This window comes from Vombatus ursinus, unplaced genomic scaffold, assembly GCF_900497805.2.
Source record: "Vombatus ursinus unplaced genomic scaffold, bare-nosed wombat genome assembly UNPS02014774.1, whole genome shotgun sequence".
Taxonomy (NCBI): Eukaryota; Metazoa; Chordata; class Mammalia; order Diprotodontia; family Vombatidae; genus Vombatus; species Vombatus ursinus.
In genome coordinates, this window is record NW_020954552.1 from 17887958 (window position 1) to 17903470 (window position 15513).

General features: G+C 40.1%; 1 protein-coding gene across 5 annotated transcripts in view; it reads left to right on the plus strand.

Annotated features, from left to right (window-relative positions):
• Positions 1-665: 665 nt before the first annotated feature.
• Positions 666-15513, plus strand: part of OCLN (occludin) — a 55539-nt gene continuing 40691 nt past the window's right edge. The window contains exons 1-4 of one of the 5 annotated variants that reach the window (XM_027864316.1): positions 666-688; positions 9982-10105; positions 12022-12688; positions 14778-14939. In XM_027864316.1, coding sequence (XP_027720117.1) covers positions 10056-10105; positions 12022-12688; positions 14778-14939 — 879 coding nt within the window. In that variant the 5' untranslated portion in view covers positions 666-688; positions 9982-10055. Of the gene's footprint in view, positions 689-943; positions 1267-1780; positions 1864-9981; positions 10106-12021; positions 12689-14777; positions 14940-15513 lie in introns of those variants that run through there. The other 4 variants (XM_027864314.1, XM_027864312.1, XM_027864313.1 and 1 more) reach the window with 4 other exon arrangements.

Sequence of the window (15513 nt, forward strand, 5' to 3'; positions counted from 1 at the left end):
AGGGAAGAATCAATTACTAGGTTTCCAGCCTAGGAAGAAACATGGTGTCACCAACAAAAACTGGAGTGATGGAAGGAGGAAGGAAGTACGTACTTCATTTTTGTATTAGTAATAGTCTAAGATCTTACCTTGTTTTCCCCTAGGTCCTTAAAACAACTTTATCACTTGACAAATTAAATCGTTTTTACTTCCTAGGTTCTGAGTACCCACAACCCTCCACCTCCAATTCAGTAGAAGGTAATATCAAACGCTACAGGATTTCAGACTTACAAAAGAGACCTTGAGAAAATTTGGTTCAATCCCCTCAGTTTACAGATTATTAAACTGAGTCATAAATAAATGAAGTGACTTGCCTAAAGTCGCACAGTAAATGGCAAAAAAGCGGGACCTCACCACGACGATCACGTCTTTAAGAATAATAATCTCCCTTCAAAATTCTTCTACCATTTGGTGCGTCACTTTCACACAGTTGGCCTCCAGTTCAATAGTTCTCTTTCTGCCAACAATTCTTTGACCACACTTCGGGGAAGTTTTGGGAGAGCAGCCCTTTTCCTACCGAAGCGCATGCCAAACTTGACCCGGGAGAGTTCTGGAGGGTCACACCCTTCCAGGAAAACTAGGGCTTGCGGGCGATCATGCCTACAGCTCTCCAAGCCCTCCATGAGAGCGCAACAAAACTTCGCCTTAGGTAAGGTGCTTCCCCGGCAGACCCAGTCTCACCTAAATGCGCAAAGCCCGAGGGTATTCACTCCTCCCGGTGAAACTGAACCCTGTCTCTTTAAGCTCTCTGAACTGATGTGCAGACAGAGCTACCTGTTTGTCCCCGCTTGCCTCCTCCTTCTCCTCCTTTTCCCCCCTCCCCTGAGTTTCAGGTGAATGGGTCACGGGAGGAGGCGGCGCCACACCTGCTCCTTCCCGCCCCCTCCCCTTCCCCTTTCCTTCCCTTCCTTCTTCCTTTTGCAGTATTAGCAGCGAAGGTCCCCGGAGCCTCGCGCGTTTCTGGAGAAGACTGGGTCACAGGTGGGAACTGCGTTGTGGACGAAAAGGGCTGGCTGGGCTACAGCCCGGGGGAACCCCAGTTTAGGATCTGGTGCTGCGCATGCCCGGGGGCTGGGTGAGGGGAGTAGGAGGCGGTGGCCACAGCCAAGCCCATTCTCCCGCCGCCTGCTCGCGTGAAGAGGATCCAGGACGAGCCGGAGTCAGGTGCGCAGAAGGCTAGTGAGCTCGCTCTCCTAGTGCGCCCCTACTGCGCGCGGCGCGGGGACAGTAAGTAGGGGACGGGAAGGGATCTTCCATGCGCTTCTCCCTCTCGGAGGCTGGAGGGACTGAACCTGCTTCCCCGGGGGAGCTCGGTCGGCGGAAAAAGGGGGGGGGCACTTCGGCGCCTAGGCTTCAGTCCTGAACTAAGACTCCACGGAGGAGAAGATCGGGGTCGGGGATTGGAGTTGCTGAAGAGGCTGGGGGCTTGAAAAGGAGAGGGGCGGGGATGGCGGGAGAGTCTCTGGGAGGAGGAGGGCAGGGGAGCGGGAGCCCCCACCGGGAGCTAACTTGGCCCCCTGCGGGGCTCTGAGGGTGTTTTGAGTGTGTATGTATATATCTGTGTGTGTGTGTGTGTGTGTGTGTGTGTGTGTGGTGTGTGTAAAACCTGCTGCCTGCTCTCTTAGGCTGAAATATTTAAAGCCACTCCCAGTCTTTCAGCGAAAACTTTTCACTTTTCCTGGATTGTTGTGGTTTTGTTGCAACAATAAGTCTCGTTTGGAAGTCTTCGCAGGAAGAAGAAACCCAAGCTGCGCTTTTTCGGGGCCGCATAACCAAGGGTCTACTATCCAACGGGGTGCAGTGTAGGACTTTTGAGGAGCAGGGGTGAGTTGCGGGGGGTAGGTGTCCGAGTCTCTTTCTAGACGAAACCTGCGGAAAGGAGACCGGGAGGGTTTGCAGAACTTAAATAAGATCCTGGACGCTTGTCTGGTTTTTGTTTTGAGGAAGTGCAAACCCTGGGCTCTCAGCTGTAGTAAGTGGAGGTGGTGGCCCGAGTATAACTACACCTAGAATAGCTTCGCCCCCAGTTCAATGTTACGGAAACATGGAATTAGGATATTGATTAGTAATTGAATGTTTGGGATCGTTGCAGTTCCTTGCTACTGAAGCCCAACGTGGTTATAGTTTGATTTTAATTTGTGTGAAAGGAGTTTTACTACATGTTTTCATGCAGTTAGTTGATCACTTGGGTGTAGATACTGTGTCCTCAGTACCTGACTCATAGTAAACGCTTAATTTAAAGCCTGATTGCCTGGGGAGAGTAGAGGGAACATATGTGGGTGTGACTTGGGAATCTTTACTCTGCCACTTATTACCGAGATGATTTTCTATTAGACACCTTTTCTTTTATCTTATTTGTACAAACGGTTAAGATTACGTTAGTTTCTATTACCGAGATAGAGCTTCTAAAACAGATGAAAGGATGACTAGTCTTAGAAACGTCCATATTCTGATCTTTGACCAACTTTCACAAGTAGGTTGGTTAGATTTGCCAAGAAGAGCTTTTTATGTGACTTCTAAGGCAGGGCCCTAAATCAACCATCAGACATGTTGTCTTTCAGAGGAAGTTTGGAGAAAAGGGTTGAGGGGCTAAGTACTACCCAAAATGGCCTCTTCATTCACATAGCAATCCTCTTATTCTCAGTTAAATGGTCTTATAGGTAAATGTCCTTGCATAAAATGATCTATGAGGACGGAAAAGAAATTTTCTCGGCTAATACGGGCTCACTCACTCATTAAGGGATAATAACTGAAATTTTTGGGAAACAGGATATTTCTGCTTTAAGCTGATTGGCGAAGTTCCCCCCTATCTTCAGACAGTCTTCAAGGATTTATTGTTTACTGTGTGTTCGGCACGGTGCAACGTTCTAGGGATACAAAGAAAAGCATTGACACTGCACCTATTCTCTGGAAGCTCACATTTTAATGAAGACCATGCAAACTAGTCTACTTACAAGATAGACAGATAGATAGATAAATAGATAGAAAGAAAATGAGTGTTAGTATCAGAGGAAAGGCATTAGCAGTGGAGGAATCGGGAAAGACTTCTTGCCAAACACTTTGGGGCTTTTAAATCTCAAGATTGAGCAATAGTTTAGCTCTACCAGAAATCTGCAAATCTGAGATACTCATAAGCGTGATACTGAGATGATTCTTCTAAACTGAAATCGAATTGATATAGAAATACCTGTATTAGTAGAAACTTAGGCCCTAAATGTAGCTTGTGTAAAACTTGAGTGTTAATAACTTGACTTATGATCTGTGTTAATTATTTCAGCGTATTCACATGTATTTTTCTTTTTTCTTTTTTTTCAATTTGGAGGTGTAGCCAATATTCAGTAGTGGTTTATATGCATACATAGACCTCTGTGGTATATGGTGTTTTCACTGTGATTTTCACAGATTTGAATCACCATTTAAAAACATTAGTCAAAAAAAAACCCACCAAACCCTAAGCATTTAGAGACTGCCATAATTTATGGCAGAATTCACTCACTGATCGCCCAACAAGCATTTATTGAGCACCTACTATGTGTCAGGAACCTAGGGATACAAAGGGAAAAAACAGTCACTCCTCTGTAGGAGCTCACAATTCTAATGGGGGAGACAAATGCAAATGACTGTATACTTGTAAGAGATAGATAGGTCAATCAATATGGTATAAAAGACAATCTTATAGGGGAAGGCACTAGTTGCTGAGGGCAAAGGAAAAGGCCTTCTGCAAAAGGTGACAGTTTTATTAAGTCTGGAAAACCAAGAGATAGAAGTGAATAGGGAGAGCATTCCAGGCCTGAGAGACATTCTGTGCAAAGGTAGAAATGGGAGATAGGTGTGTCCTGTTATGACTGGATTGTAGAGTATGTGGAGGGGACAGAAGTCTTAAGAAGTTTGGGAAGTTAGAGAAGGGGCTAAGTAGTGAAGAGCTTTAAATACCTGGGGACTTTATATTTGACTCTAGAAGTAATGGGGAGGTACTGGAGTTTATTAATAGAGTGCCAGACACCTACACTTTAGGAAAGTCATTTTGACAACTGAGTGAAAAAATGAATTGGAGTGTAGAGAAATGGAAAGCAGGGATAGCAATGGCAAGGCAATTACTGTAGTCTAGGTGGGAGGTGATGAGGGCTTGAACTAGGAAGAGGGTGGAAACTATGGGTGTGAAGGTTGAAGCAAGATGGGGCAGTCAATTGGATATGTAGGATGACTGAGAAGTAGAAGTTGAAAATAACAAGCCTTTGAGCTGGAGGGATGATTAGGGAAGGCAGAAGAGCTGAAATGATCCCATAGGTTAAAACAGTTGGAAAAGTACTCTTTTCAAGCAGGAACCCTTTTCCTTAAATAAACAAAACAGATTTAAATAAATAAATCCTTAAATAACTCTGTATCTATATTAAATACCGTCTTAAATTCAGCCCACTCTTCTAGCCTGACTCCATCATCTAGGGTTTTAGCTATCCCTCCTAGCTTTGTGTTATCTATAAATTTGGTAAGTTTATTTATCAAATTCCCTTCAAGTCATTGATAAAAATATTAGCTATCACAGAGCTGAGCACATACTTGACAGTCCATTGGAGATGTAACATCAGACCATTCATTTACTACTCCTTGAATTCAGCTCTTCAGCCTGTTCCATCTAATTGTACTCCTGTTTAGCCTGTATCTCTCCATTTTTCCATAAAGAATAGTGTGACATGGTTTATCAAATGCTTTGCTGAAATCTAGGTAAATTCTATCAAAAGCATGCGCAGATCTACCAGTTTAGCAACTGTGTCAAAAAAAAATGTTGGTCTAGCCCATTCTGGACAAAGCAACACAGGCCTTTAATGAACATGTCTTCCCTTTCTAGATGGTGACTAACCAATTCTCTATTAATATGTTCTGCAATTTTCCTAGGAATTAAAATCAAACTCATTATTAACCTCTAGTTTAGAGATTCCATTCTTCCTCTCTTGTTTTGTTTTATTTTTTTAATTGGGACCACGTTTGTGCTTCTCTGTGGTGCCTCTCCTTTTCTCTGAGTTTTCAAATATTGGCAGCAGTGATTCAGCTATCCCATAGGCAGGTTGTTTCAGAACCAAGAATGTAGGTCATCTGGACCATATGACTTGAAATCATAAAAGGCAGCCAGATACTTTTTCTTTCTTTTTTTCTTTTTTTTTTTTTTAGGCAATTGGGGTTAAGTGACTTGCCCAAGGTCACACAGCTAGTATGTGTCAAGTGTTTGGTCTGAGGCCGGATTTGAACTCAGGTCCTCCTGACTTCAGGGCCGGTGCTCTATCCCCTTCGCCACCTAGCTGCCCCTCAGATACTTTTTCTTATCTCTTTAGATCAGCTATCAAAGAGATCTTCCTAAAGCCCAGGTCTGACCATCTTAATCTTCCTCCCGATTCAGTAAATTTCTATGCTTCTCTATTACTTCCAGAATCAAACAAAACAAAAAACCCAAAATCTTCCATTTCATTTTTAAAACCCTTTCACCACCTGGCCCCTTCTTACCTTTCAGGCTTCTTCCGTTTTACTCTCTTCCCATGTACTATTTGACCCAGTGACACTGGCCTCCTTGCTATTCCTTGCACAAGACATTACAATCTCTCAACTCCACCTGTTTTCTTTCTTTCTTTCTTTTTTTTTAATGATGCCCATGTTAAATAGATTTTTATTCTTCAAGACAAGAATTGCATCTCCACTTGTCTGCCATACTGATAAAGTACAATATTCTTGACTTCTCTCCATCTGTACACATTCAGAATGTACATTCAGCATTCAGAATGCCCAGGTTTGCACAGTAGCTCAAATGTTAAACTGCCATTTTACTACAGATTGAGTCTTTCCATTTTAAAAAAGCTGTGTGAAATGCTGTCTCTTCTGGTACATTTAGTCAGCTTCCTGAGTGGTGGATCCAGGAGGCGGAGCAGCTCTCTCTATGTAGACTCTTCTTCACCTGAATGATGGGGGCAGCTAGGTGGTGCCATAGTGCATAGAGAGCTAGATCTGGAGCCAGGAAGACCTGAGTTCAAAGTCAGCCTTAGACACTAGCTTGAGCAACCCTGTTTGCCTTGGTTTCTTCATCTGGAAAATGAGTTGGAGAAGGAAATGGCAAACCACTCCAGTATCTTTGCCAAGAAAACCCCAAATGGGGTCATGAAGAGTCAGACGTGAAACAAAACTATCTGAGTATCCACTGAGTATGCCTCCTCCTCGTGGCATGCTGTCTGAACTCTAGTATAGCTTTGTTGTGATAGGGTGATAGGGTTGCAGACATTTTCAAATTCTGTCTTGCTGGTGCTCAAATTCTTCCTCCTTAGCGTTCAGGTTTTTATTGAGCCAGTTGATTATTTCATTACAGTTGTCACCATTCTTCTCTTTGTCTTCATCACTAGTCATGACTTGGAGTTTCTCACCCTCCATCATAGTTTTCTTGTTGAATGCATTTAAGCAATCCACCTCCCTGTTCAGAAAACTCCAATGGCTCCGTATTACCTCCAGGATCAAAAAACAAAAACCCTTCAGTTTTACTTTTTATGCCATGTACTGTGTTTCTCTACTTCTCATCTTCACCCTTGTATTCCTCAGCTTTCTTGACCATATATGCTCACCATCTTCTTTGCTCAGGTGATCTTTGTCATTGATGATAATGCTCTTATCCTTAGCAGATACATGGAGGATGCCATTTGCATAAATGTCAAAGATTATTTCAATCAGAAACACCTTTAGGGGCAGGGAAATTCCTGTGAGCTTGACTCACCTAGTGAGTTGTATCCTTTGTCATTGTTCTCTCTGAATTAGCACACCAGGCTAGTGTAAAAGTCAGTGTCTGCTTAGGATTGGTGGCATTGACATACTGCAGTTATTAAAGTGGCAAATGCTACAAATTGGGACTTGACTCATTGTTTTCTTTGTTGCCTGGACTTAAGAAAGTCATCAAGGAAATGTTAATATGTAGATCAAACTTAAAAATATGTTGTGAGCATATTCTTTTTTTTTTTCCCATGAAGAGCTAGTTGTTAATCATTTACCAGCACACCCTGATGGTGGTATTCTGTTTCTGCCAGTAGTTTCAAAACTGAGGAGAAGAATTACATCCAACTACAACCAGTCCTGGACAGCTGCCCTGTAAACACCAGCCTTATCAGGATGGATTCTCATTTAGCTCTTTGCCCTTGAAGATGTTCAGTAGAAGTTTCTGAATCTTGGAAGTGTGAGTGGAACCACTCAGTAACATGATGTCGTAGATCTATGACTTAGCTGCCTTGGCATCCCTTACAGCTTTTTCCAGTGTGCTATGGAAGAATTCAATATCTGAAAATGGGCACAGGTGATAGAAGCATAGAAGTAGATACCTTCACAGAGAGAGTCAATCTCAATATTGGCCTTGATAAGAGAGGAAAGGATATATTTTGCAAGTTTACAGTGTCATCTTGTTCTCATTGATTTCGTTCTTACACTGGCACTTGGACTTAGCAATGAAATGGTCGACCATGTGGTTGTCACAGGCCTCCCTACCCAAGTGGGTGTCCCCAACTGTGAACTTGACTTCAAAGATCTTATTTTCAATGGTAGTAATTGAGGCATTGAAAGACCTTCACAATAGGGGCAGCTAGGTGGCACAGTGGATAGAGCACTGGCCCTGAAATTAGGAGGGCCTGAGTTCAAATGCAGCCTCAGACCAAACACTTGACACTTACTAGTAGTGTGACCCTGGACAATTACTTACAATCACTTAACCCCAATTGCCTTTAAAAAAAAAAAAAAAAGACCTTCACAAGGCAAAGATCAACACATTTCTCTTGGCTCAACCTTTTTACTCTAGATATAAGCTATAGCAGCAGCAGTTAGCTCCCTGATGAATGATTTAGAAAACTTGGAGACCAGTGACAGTTCCGTGTCTTTGGTGACCTGACGTTGGGAATCATTGATGTAGGCTCTGAGAGACCAGTGATAGTTCCATGTCTTTGGTGACCTGACATTGGGAATCATTGATGTAGGCTCTGAGGCTAGAGCTCTATTTGCTGTACCACCTAGCTGCCCCCAATTCTCATTCTTATAACTACATTTGCTCTTTCCTGTTCTTCTGCCTCCTATACTAGCTCTTCTTTCTCCAGACCCCAGCTTTGTTCTTTTTGCACTTTTTCCATGGGAGAACTTTATTTTCATGCTTCTCTCTTATCCTGGTTGCTACTCAAATCTTCCTACCTTAAGTCCATATACTCATCTGTCTTTTGGACATTTCCACTTGAATGCCTTGCCATCGCCTTAAATTGAATGTCTAAAATTAAACTCATTCCCTCCAACCAAGCAATTTTTTTCCCCTTCTATTTACTTGGGTTCTGTCAGTGACACTATCATTCTCCCAGTCACTTGTGCTGAAAGCCTCATTGTCATCTTTGATTTAAACTTTTCATCCTTTGTACCCAGCTAGGGCCAAAATCCTACAAATTTTTTTTTTCCAAAGAATTTTTTTGTAGCTATCCCTTCCCATTGCTAGCACTTTGTTCTCCATGCACCTTGGACCTTTTAGCACTTCAGCCTGAGTGCAGCAGGCTCTTGTCCCTGTATCCAAGGTCTTTCGATCCTAATTTCAGTGCTTTCATATCAGGCTGATCTTCCTTAATTACTACTTTCCTTATGCCCTTCGCTTGCTCAAAAACCTTTCATGTTTCTTTATTTCCTGTTGCATCATATTTGACTTCCTTTTCCTGACTTTTTGGCTCTTCCTCCCTGTCCAGCTTTACTTTCTGCTGTTTCCAATATGCATCCTTGCCACTTTCAGGTTAGTCTCTCTTGCCCCACAAACAAATCATACCTTCAGTTTCTCCTGCCAGGAATATTTTCTCTCCCTGAGGTCTAACTAAATCTTCCCCAGTTTTTTAGGCTGAGCCACCATTTTATTTTTTTCACGAAGCCTTCCCTGGTGACTCTAAACTTCATTTACCTGGTCTTGTGATTTCCCAGAACCTTTAGAATCTGTATCATGACATTCAAATATTTAATTATTTACTTACTGCTTTCTGGTTTTTCTAATAGTTCTTAGTGAATCTAAGTCATCCTCCAAGTGGTTTGGGTTGTTGGGCTTATTGAACATTGACTGGTCTACAGTTGCTCTGGTTCTTGCTTCTCTACCTAGACTTAGAATTCTTGAAAAAGAGACCACTCTTCTGGGATGTTGTAGAAAGGATTCGTTGTTCCTTTTTTTTTTTTTTTAATCAGGTCATTTCATTTGCTTAGAAAAAAAATCCTTTTACTGTCGATTATGCTGTAGAGATTTTTAAGATTAAGTTAAGCAATCTTTAAAGGAGTATGTATTTTTGAAAGAAGTGATTTTGTAAAAAAAAAAATACATGCGTAAAACTGCATTTTATCTATTGGAAGTTTTCAAATTTTTATTGAATTTTCTTGCTCATTTTTCTTCCATTTTCTTTCACTAACAGCAAAATATGAAACAATGCTCACATTTTCAAATACAATGTGAGTTATTTGAGAATAAGGGATCTTGGGATTCTTTGTTTCCACAGTGCCTAGCTTATTGGCACTTAATGCTTGTTGATGGATTGAAGGTCCCACCCCTGTCCCAACTTATGGCAAAATGGAGAAGAAGAAGAATAATCACTGGGTTGTTGTGGGGAAAGTGATTTAAAATATGGTATAAATGTGTGCAGCTTTTATTATCATTTATCATTAGTGTGAAATCATTAGCAAGTCAAGAAGTAAAACAGTTCACTTAGAATTTGCCATTTGAATCTTTAATTCTAGTTGAGGAAAGGAAATGATAAATTACATTTTCAAGAAACTTAGACCTAGAATAGTTGGTTACTTGGCTCTTAACTTCAACTGATGAACGCGTAGCCAAGCTTCTGGCATTAACAATATGGTGAACCAATTAATTTAATCCAATTTCTTAAAAGTTGTTTATTTACTTATTTGTTTATTTATTTTTCTTCCCAGGTTGTTAGTCTTATTTTGGAGGAGGCTAAGAAGAATTCTTCATTTTGAAATTTCCTAGACCACTGATATCAACAATGTCATCCAGACCATTTGAGAGTCCTCCTCCGTACAGACCAGATGAATTGTAAATATCCTTCTGACATTTTTCTTATTAGCTCTCCATAGGTAGAGAGGATATGTAGTTGCTTATGTAATTAACAATAGTTGGTCAACAGAGTATGGCTCTTGCACTTAGATTTTTGACAGTTGGTACAATATAATACCTTTAATAACTTTTCTATTTAAAGGTTGATACAAATCTCCTTAATTACATTTTTGTAATTACAGATTTGTGATTTGAACTGTGTCATTATTCATTGAGCAGGATTGGATTACTATACAGTTTTCATAATGGAAACTGGAGCAATAACAGGACTGATAATGCCCTAAATTATTTCAGAAAATATATAGTTAGTGGTTTGTGCTGACCACGTAACACATGGAGTTTTCCAAGATTTCCTTGTTTCTGTTAGTTTTGTTTTTCTTTTGGGTTGATTCATGAAAAGATCATAGCATCGTAGGTTTAAAATTGGAAGCGGCATCTCAGATCATCTAGACCAACCCTGTCATTTTACAGATGAAGAAACTGAGGCCCAGAGATGTTAGGTGACTTCCCCTACGTATTTTTCTCCTGGTTCTCTTTACTTATTTAATTATTGGCACTTGTTTGTGATAAGGATAGCTGTAGATTTGAAAGTACAGACTTTGGACAGGCTGCTTAAACTCACTGGTTTGTGTGAAAATTAAACCTGAGAGACTGTAGTAACGGGTCCTGGACTAGTCTTGAGACTTAAATTCTAATCCTGGCTTTGCCGTTTAATAGCTCTGTGACCTTAGTAAGTGAGCCTTAGTTTCCTCATTTTAAAAATGGAAGTTTGAAAAAAAAATTTTAATTAATGAAAATCCATTTCCTCTCCTCCTTTTTTATTGGAAAAAGAAAAACAAACCTTTTTTTTTTTAAACCCCTTTTAACATAGTCAAGTAAAACAGATTTCCTCACTGGTCACATCCAAAAATTATATATGTCAGTCTGCACCCCAAATCTATCGCCTCTCTTTCAGGAGATGCATTGTATGTTACCTCATGGGTCATCCTCATGGTTGCTAATTGCACTGATCAATTCTTAAATCTTTCAAGGTTATTTGGCTATATAATGTTGCTGTTGTATAAATTGTTCTACTAGTTCTGTTCATTTCATTCTGAATCACTTCCTACAAGTCTTCCCAGATTTCTCTAAAACCATTCCCTTAATCATTTCTTTTTTTTTTTTTTTTTTTCTTATTCAGTGGGGTTAAGTGACTTGCCCAGGGTCACACGGCTAGTAAGTGTTATGTGTCTGAGGCCAGATTTGAACTCAGGTCCTCCTGAATCCAGGGCCCGGTGCTCTATCCACTGCGCCACCTAGCTGCCCCTAATCATTTCTTTACAATGCCAGTACATTCATGTACCATAATTTGCTTAGCCTTTCCTCCATTGATAGACACTCCCTTAGTTTTCAGTTCTTTGCCACAACAAAAAGAGTTGCAGAAAAACATTTTCGTACTGAGGTCCTTTTCTTCTTTCTTTAGGGTAATCTCTTTGGGGTAATATGGAACTTCTAATACATGACCTACTTCACAGATAGGGCTATCGGGAGGACCAAATAACATAATTGACTATACAGAATGACTTATAAAGACAAAATGCTGTGAAAATTTGAGTTATAATAATAGATGGGCCTCCATAGGACCATGAGCTAATCAACTGGGTTATGCAGATATAAAGATGCCCATTTATTTCTGAACACTAGAAATATTTTTTATTCTTTTGATATTTTGTATACTGCAAGCTCTTTCTGGCCAGGTTTTGTGTTCTTAAGGAGCACACTACCTTTGATAGCTTTGGCTCTAGGTTTTCATGTAGGTTTTCCTTCTAGTTCCTTTCTGTCCTGTATGATTTAAATGGGATTTTGCATAAATCTTCTAACTGAAAAAACATTTTTTTTTCCAAATAATATTTCAGCAAACCATCTCATTATGCACCAAGCAATGACTTATACAATGGAGAGATGCATGTTCGACCAATGCTTTCTCAGCCAGCCTACTCTTATTATCCAGAGGATGAAATACTTCATTTCTACAAGTGGACTTCCCCTCCAGGAGTGATTAGGATTTTGTCAGTGATCATTATTGTGATGTGTATTGCCATCTTTGCCTGTGTGGCTTCCACTCTTGCCTGGGACAGTGGCTATGGAAGCCCCTTTCTGGGAACTGGTCTAGGCAGCTACTACCCTTATGGAGGAAGCAGCTTTGGAAGCTTTGGCAGCTATAACTACGGCTATGGAGGAGTTTATACTGACCCAAGGGCTGCAAAAGGCTTCTTACTGGCCATGGCGGCGTTTTGTTTTATTGCTTCGTTGGTGATATTCGTGACCAGTGTTATCAGATCGGGAATATCCAGATCAAGAACATATTTCTTAGTGGTGATCATCGTAAGCGCTATCCTAGGCATCATGGTATTCATTGCCACCATTGTCTACATCATGGGAGTTAATCCAACAGCACAGGCTTCTGGCTCATTGTATTCAACTCAAATATATGCGCTCTGCAACCAATATTATACACCTATGACAACTGGACTCTATGTGGATCAATATCTTTATCACTTCTGTGTGGTAGATCCCCAAGAGGTATGAGTACAAATGACTGTATGATGTTTTTTTTTTTCCTGCATGAGTCATTAATTATTAGCTAACACAATTAACATGCATGTTTTTGGAGTGATGTGTGTAGTGTTTCTATTTTTTTTTTCCAATTAGAAATATCCCACCTTTCCTTTCACCTAAATAATTCACTCTTTTATTTATTTGGGATTTTGAGGAAGGGGAGAAGTTCAAGGAAGGGAATATGAATATGTTAAACTTTCTATAGCATCAGCCTGTTGTTTTCAAAAACAGAATATGTAATATGGATTTTATTTCTGTTGCTTATGAGGCAGGAGTAGCTCTGCTGTAGCAGAGCAGCTGATGTCCTAGAAACATCTCAATACCCCTTCCTCTTGCCCAGGGGTTCTCATGCTTGAGCCCTCCACTTAGGTGTATCCCTCTCTGTTTGACAGATATATGGTAAAATAGAAAAGGATAGGGTTTGGACCTTTGATTTCACTAATAAGATGAATTCTCAGGCCAGGAAACATCTCCCAAGGCTGATCAACAGACCCTTTCTGTAACTTAAGGTCTAGAGAGTTGCCTAGAGCACTGACCATTTAAATAACATTCCCAGAGTGACACAGCCAGTATGTGTCATAGATGGGACTTGAACCTAAGTTTTCATAGCTTTTCTCCCCTAGGCAACTCTGACTCTCTTTGAATCCTGGTTCTTATGCTTAACAACCTCTGTGACCTTGGGCAAGTTATTTAGCCTGTCTAGCCTTCAGTTTTCTTAATTGCAAGAAGAGGTTATTCAATTAGATAACTTCTGAGTTCCCTTCCATCTCTAAATCTTTGACCTTATTACAAATCAGACATGTTATAGAAAGGCTGACTATAGCCACCCTGTTCATTCAGTCATTTTTCAGTCTTGTCCTACTCTTTGTGACTGCATTTGGGGTTTTCTTGGCAAAGATACTGGAGTGGTTTGCCATTTCCTTCTCCAACTCATTTTCCAGATGAGGAAACTGAGGCAAGAAGATTTAAGTGGCTTGCTCAGGGTCATACAACTAGTAAGTGTCTGGGGCCAGATTTGAACTCATGAAGCTGAGACTTCTTGACTCCAGGCCTACTCTATCCACTGTGTCTCCTAGCTGCCCTAGTCACTGAAAAACATATCTAGTGGAAACAGTGGGCCATGACAGTGGAGTGAGCTGGTGCTCTCCCCAGTAAGAGGCTACCTTTTTGTGATGCTTGAGTTTTGAGCTGGGAACCTAGCACCCTTAACCAGTTGCTTAAATCTCAGCTGTATTCCCCATGTCTGTTGAAAAGTGAGAAGATTGAATATTTTTCAATGTAGGGTACCTGCAATAGGAGGAATGCTCATTCAGGAAGTTCATCCTAATTGGACACTGTCTTTCAGAAAGTGGAAAACTGAAAAGTCCTACCATTAAAAAATGAGGCAGATTTGTTCTTTCCATTTTGTAAATTTGGATCTTCATATAATAAATCTTCACCTAGTTAGTAAGACTGAATGAGACTATATTGTTGAATTTTTGATCATTCATAGATTGACTGGTCCTTTCTGTCATTTATGAAGAATTATTTTATTAAGCAAATAGTATAAACAAAATTATAAGTGAGCGATGCTTACTTTACTTACTTTGCCTAGGAAAATAAGCTTTAGAAGTATATATACAGTTGATTATTTACAAATGACTAATTAAAGGACAGTGAGGTGGCGCAGTGGATAGAGCACCAGCCCTGAAATCAGGAGGACTTGAGTTCAAATCCGGCCTCAGACTAAACACTTGACTCTTTCTAGCTGTGTGACCCTGGGCAAGTCACTTAACCACAAATGCCTAAAAATAAAAAATGTAAAAAAAAAAAAATGACTAATTACATACATAGTCTTATGCTTCCATTAAAGCAAGTCCTATGAATTATTGTTTGATGAAATTAATATTTAAAAAACCCATTTATTTAATAAGTATGAATTAGAGACTTTTATCATTGTTCTTAGCACATCAATAAAGGTGGATTTCCTTATTTTATGGAAATTAAATAGCTTATTTTAAATCTCCCAAACTGCCAAACAGTTAATGTTTGATTTTCTTTTAACCCTTTTTAGGCCATTGCTATTGTGCTGGGGTTTCTGGTTATTATAGCTTTTGCTTTAATAATATTCTTTGCCGTGAGAACCCGAAGTAAGATGGACAGGTATGACAAATCCAACATTCTATGGGACAAGAAAAGAGTCTATGACGAGCAGCCTCCTAATGTAGAGGAATGGGTGAGTGTAAAAGAAAATTAACACGTTTTTATTCTGGTGACCCTATTGACTTTGGTGTTCTATTTGACCCTTAGTGTGGCTTTGTTTTCCTTTGTCCTCAAAATTGTGATCAGTTTATCTTACAAACATAAGTTAATTTTTAATCATTTGAAAAGGAAATGATTGGTGTCAGTGATAACTGCCTCATTATGGTATGAAAATCCAGATTCTCGTTTTCCTTTTATAAAGGAGTAGCTCTATAAAGTGATTAGAAAAATGCTTCCAAATGAAACAAATATTTATGCAGAAAATTTGTCTGGACATGGTCTGGAAAACATCAATTTTCTCTTTCCCCTTTTATTTACAAAAATGTTTGCCAGCTTATAAAACATTTAATTCTACATATTTTACATAAAACCACAACAGTGTAAAAAGTAGTGCTACAGCGCATTCGAAGTGCATGTAGTTCCTACATGCATTTGGTTGTGGTTTTGGAAGGGGAGTTTGGAAGGGGCTGGACGAGTTTTGAGGGGAGGGCTTCGTTATTTTACTCTAGGGAAGGACAGCAATGCTGGTCTTCCCAGTTGTAGCTACC